General features: G+C 38.5%; 1 protein-coding gene across 1 annotated transcript in view; it reads right to left on the bottom strand.

Annotated features, from left to right (window-relative positions):
- ADAD1 (adenosine deaminase domain containing 1 (testis-specific)) overlaps positions 1-3,326 on the bottom strand; it is a 79,131-nt gene that overhangs the window by 43,722 nt on the left and 32,083 nt on the right. The window contains exons 5-6 of the mRNA XM_012650400.1: positions 2,286-2,409; positions 770-940 (exon numbers count right to left, since the gene is read on the bottom strand). Of these exons, the coding sequence (XP_012505854.1) occupies positions 770-940; positions 2,286-2,409 (295 nt within the window). The remainder of the gene's footprint in view (positions 1-769; positions 941-2,285; positions 2,410-3,326) is intronic.

Here is a 3,326-nt window from a genome sequence, read left to right as displayed (position 1 = left end):
TAAAATCTAAAATTATTTTTCTTTACGTTTCCCTCTAGTGAACATTGACCTTATTTTTCAAGGTGTTACCAGGGAAATTTTTGTCAAAACATTACCCATGGTTATCTCTAGAAGGTCAGACTTGAGATGCATTTTACTTTTTTCTTTATACTTCTCTGTACTGTTTAAATTTTATGCAACCTGATGCTATCCATTCATCAAAGCAACGAAGTTTTGGCCACAGACTACTTTATTTGTATGTGAATAGCACATAAGTCCACATGTTCCTAAAGTTTATGAGGTCTTAAAAATAGAAAGGAGTAGAAGATGTTAAATGGTATAGAAAAGAAAGTGATGAAGTACATAGAATTTTTATGTATGGGTTGGATATCCCTTATCTGAAATGCCTGGGATCAGAAGTGTTTCATATTTTGGATTTTTTCAGATTGTGGAATATTTGCTTTATACTTACTGGTTGAATAACCCAAATTTGAAATCCAAAATGCTCCAATGAGCATTTCCTTTGAGCATCATGTTGGTGCTCAAAAAGTTTTTAATTTTGGAATATTTCTGATTTCAGATTTCCAGATTTGGGATGCTCAACCTGTAGTAGTAATAGATCCGGTTGAGTGGAAGAAAGTGGGAAAGGATTTGTGGCTACAAATAACAACTCAAGGCTGGAGAGAGAATATGGATAATTAGAATTTACTCATTCTATTTGCTGTAGGGATTCAGAATATATGGCATGGCCATCCTACTTGCTTTTAAAAACAACTTCCATAATACTTACAACTGTGACTTAATCTGGGCTGATCCTTTTGGCAATTGGTTCATATAGAGGTAAATGTTGATATTCTGTTTAAGAGTGAGTAGATCAGAAGCTGGTTCTGTACAAAATATTGATTTTTCCATCATAGCAGGATTTTTACTGTAGAAGAGTAGGAGCTGTCTATAAAAGTACCTATAAAATAAATAACACTATCAAGTAATAAAATGTATAAAAGATGTATCTTGATCATATCCATATGTGCTATGAGCAATGTCCCTGTATGTCAAAAGTTTTGATAAGAACTCCTAAAATAATCTTAGCCTTATTTAATGAAAAATTAAGTCCCTCAAGAAGTGCTCAACTGGAGCCTAGTCTGCTCTGTAACCTGCCTTACAACACCATTCCCTGACTACCACTACAATTTCATTTCACATTTGAGACTTCAACTATCGTATCCTGCAAAAGATCGATTTCTCTACTGATTCCTCCCTTCTTCCTCAGACAGTTGTGTTACCAGCTTCCCAGGTGAAGAGCCAACTTTTTGCCTTACTTCTATTTTTCCTTCCCTACCCAAATAAACTATTACTACTACTACTACTGCTACTGCTGCTACTACTACAAAACTATAGTTCCTGCTCCTTAATGGTTTTAAAGAAAAAACACAGGAATACAGTGAAAACTTTATGTCTAAGTTGGTTTTAAACTACCGCAGCAAAGAAAATACTGACAAAAAGAAAGAATGCAGAGATTAAACAAGAACAGCAGAACACTAATAACTGTTGAAGCTGAATTTATTGAGGGAATTTATTATCTCATTCTCCCTTGTGTATGTTTGCAAATTTCCATAACAAAAGTTTGATAAAAATTAAGTTCAATGCTTAAAAGAACTAAAGCTTGTGGATAGTATAGTATGGGAGGTAACACACATTTCCTACTTTTTGTGTTTTCATATAAAAGGACTTCAAATTTCTGCCTCTCTCCTCCACTTGCTATTCACTTTGCTTAAATAAAGAGCAGAGTGACTAGAGTGACTGATGAGTTTGGAAAGAGAAACTAGGCATGCTCACCTCAGCCCCTTCCTCTGGAATCTGCCAGTCTGAAGAATATTTAATATACACTCAGGTATATGGTAAAGTTTGCATGAACCAGTTAGTTTCTGGTGTTGGATAAGTATGGCTAATTCAGGGGTGAAATAAAACCAAACCTACTTGGTGCAGATCTAAAGCTATACTTTCCAATAACTTTAGTCAGTAAAAAAAAATGGTATTTTTACCTTTTTTAGAAAAAGATTGTAGGGCTCTTAAAGCCTAAGTTCACAGGTAATGAAAGCCTCTAAAATCCACAAACTAGATAGCGGAGTTACTATGATAAGGTTTCCAAAGGTGACATGGAAATAATCAGATGACTTAGGTAAGAGAATGTCACATCCATGGCTCAATGATTAATAAAATTCCATTTATAAATAAAGACTTTTATATGAAGTTACTTTGGGCTAAAAGTATTAATATTTGATGGCATTAAATACATATTACCTTACCTAAGGAGAGACCTTCTTGCTGTAACAACAGCATGAGTGTCATGCAACACTCTTCCATTTGGCTTAATGCACTGGCTGTAATTGTATTCACCTGTGCCTATAGCTACAACTTCATGATGTCCAGCTGAAAGAAAAAGGTGAACAGAAGGTTAATTTAACCTCCTTCTTCCCTATGTTCAGCCCTCACCTCTATCCCATCATTTTTAATTAAATAAAATATATTGATCAAAAGATGGAAAAATAATTCCACATTTTCAAATTAAGAGTCTTAAAGTCTTATAAGTAGCAAAATTTAAAAAGTAGTAGCCCAGGGGGAGGAGCCAAGATGGTGGACGAGAAAACCCGCCAGTCACAATGTCTCTGCAAAAAAGATGAATTTTAGAAGAAAGAGAAAAAAATAAGCTAGCAGAGAAACAGATCGGGTGAGGGTGTCGTGGCCCGTTTCTAGGGACGAGGAATGAACACAAAGAGACACAGACACACAAAGACGATACAAGACTACAGCCTTTTCTGCCGCAGTTTCTTTATTTATAACACAGCCTGTTTGGCAACTGTCCCACTGCAATTTCTTTGTTCCCACACTGTCCCGACTCAACACATCCAGTTCCTTGTTGTTTCGTCCCCGGCGAGCAGATGTTTGGATCTGAACTCTCTAGCCCCTCCTGTCTGCAGGGTTAGGGTGCCCTGGCTCGTTTGCAAGCGCACAGGCATGTTCTGAGAAAAACAAACAGGAATCGTTCCCAGACAAAACGTCCTCTACATGAGGGTCAGAAGGAAGGGTGCCTGAAACCACAGGAGACTCCACGGGAAGACGTTGCGGAGGAGAACTGGAAGGAGAAAGGTCCCGAGAGACTTGGAGACCAGCGACAAGGGTAGGTGGAGCAGTTAACTTCCCCCTCCCTTGCATCTCGGACTGCTGGTGGCTCCTGAACGGCTGGAGAGACCTGCGGACACCAGCCCAGAGACGGCTGCCACCAGTGAGCAGTGGCCTCTTGCGGACTCAGCGCGGGGCTCCCAGCCCCCTAGGGGCACCTTCCCGGG

The sequence above is a fragment of the Propithecus coquereli genome, unplaced genomic scaffold, assembly GCF_000956105.1.
Source record: "Propithecus coquereli isolate 6110/MARCELLA unplaced genomic scaffold, Pcoq_1.0 Scaffold323, whole genome shotgun sequence".
Taxonomy (NCBI): Eukaryota; Metazoa; Chordata; class Mammalia; order Primates; family Indriidae; genus Propithecus; species Propithecus coquereli.
This window is presented reverse-complemented; position numbering and strand designations above follow the sequence as displayed.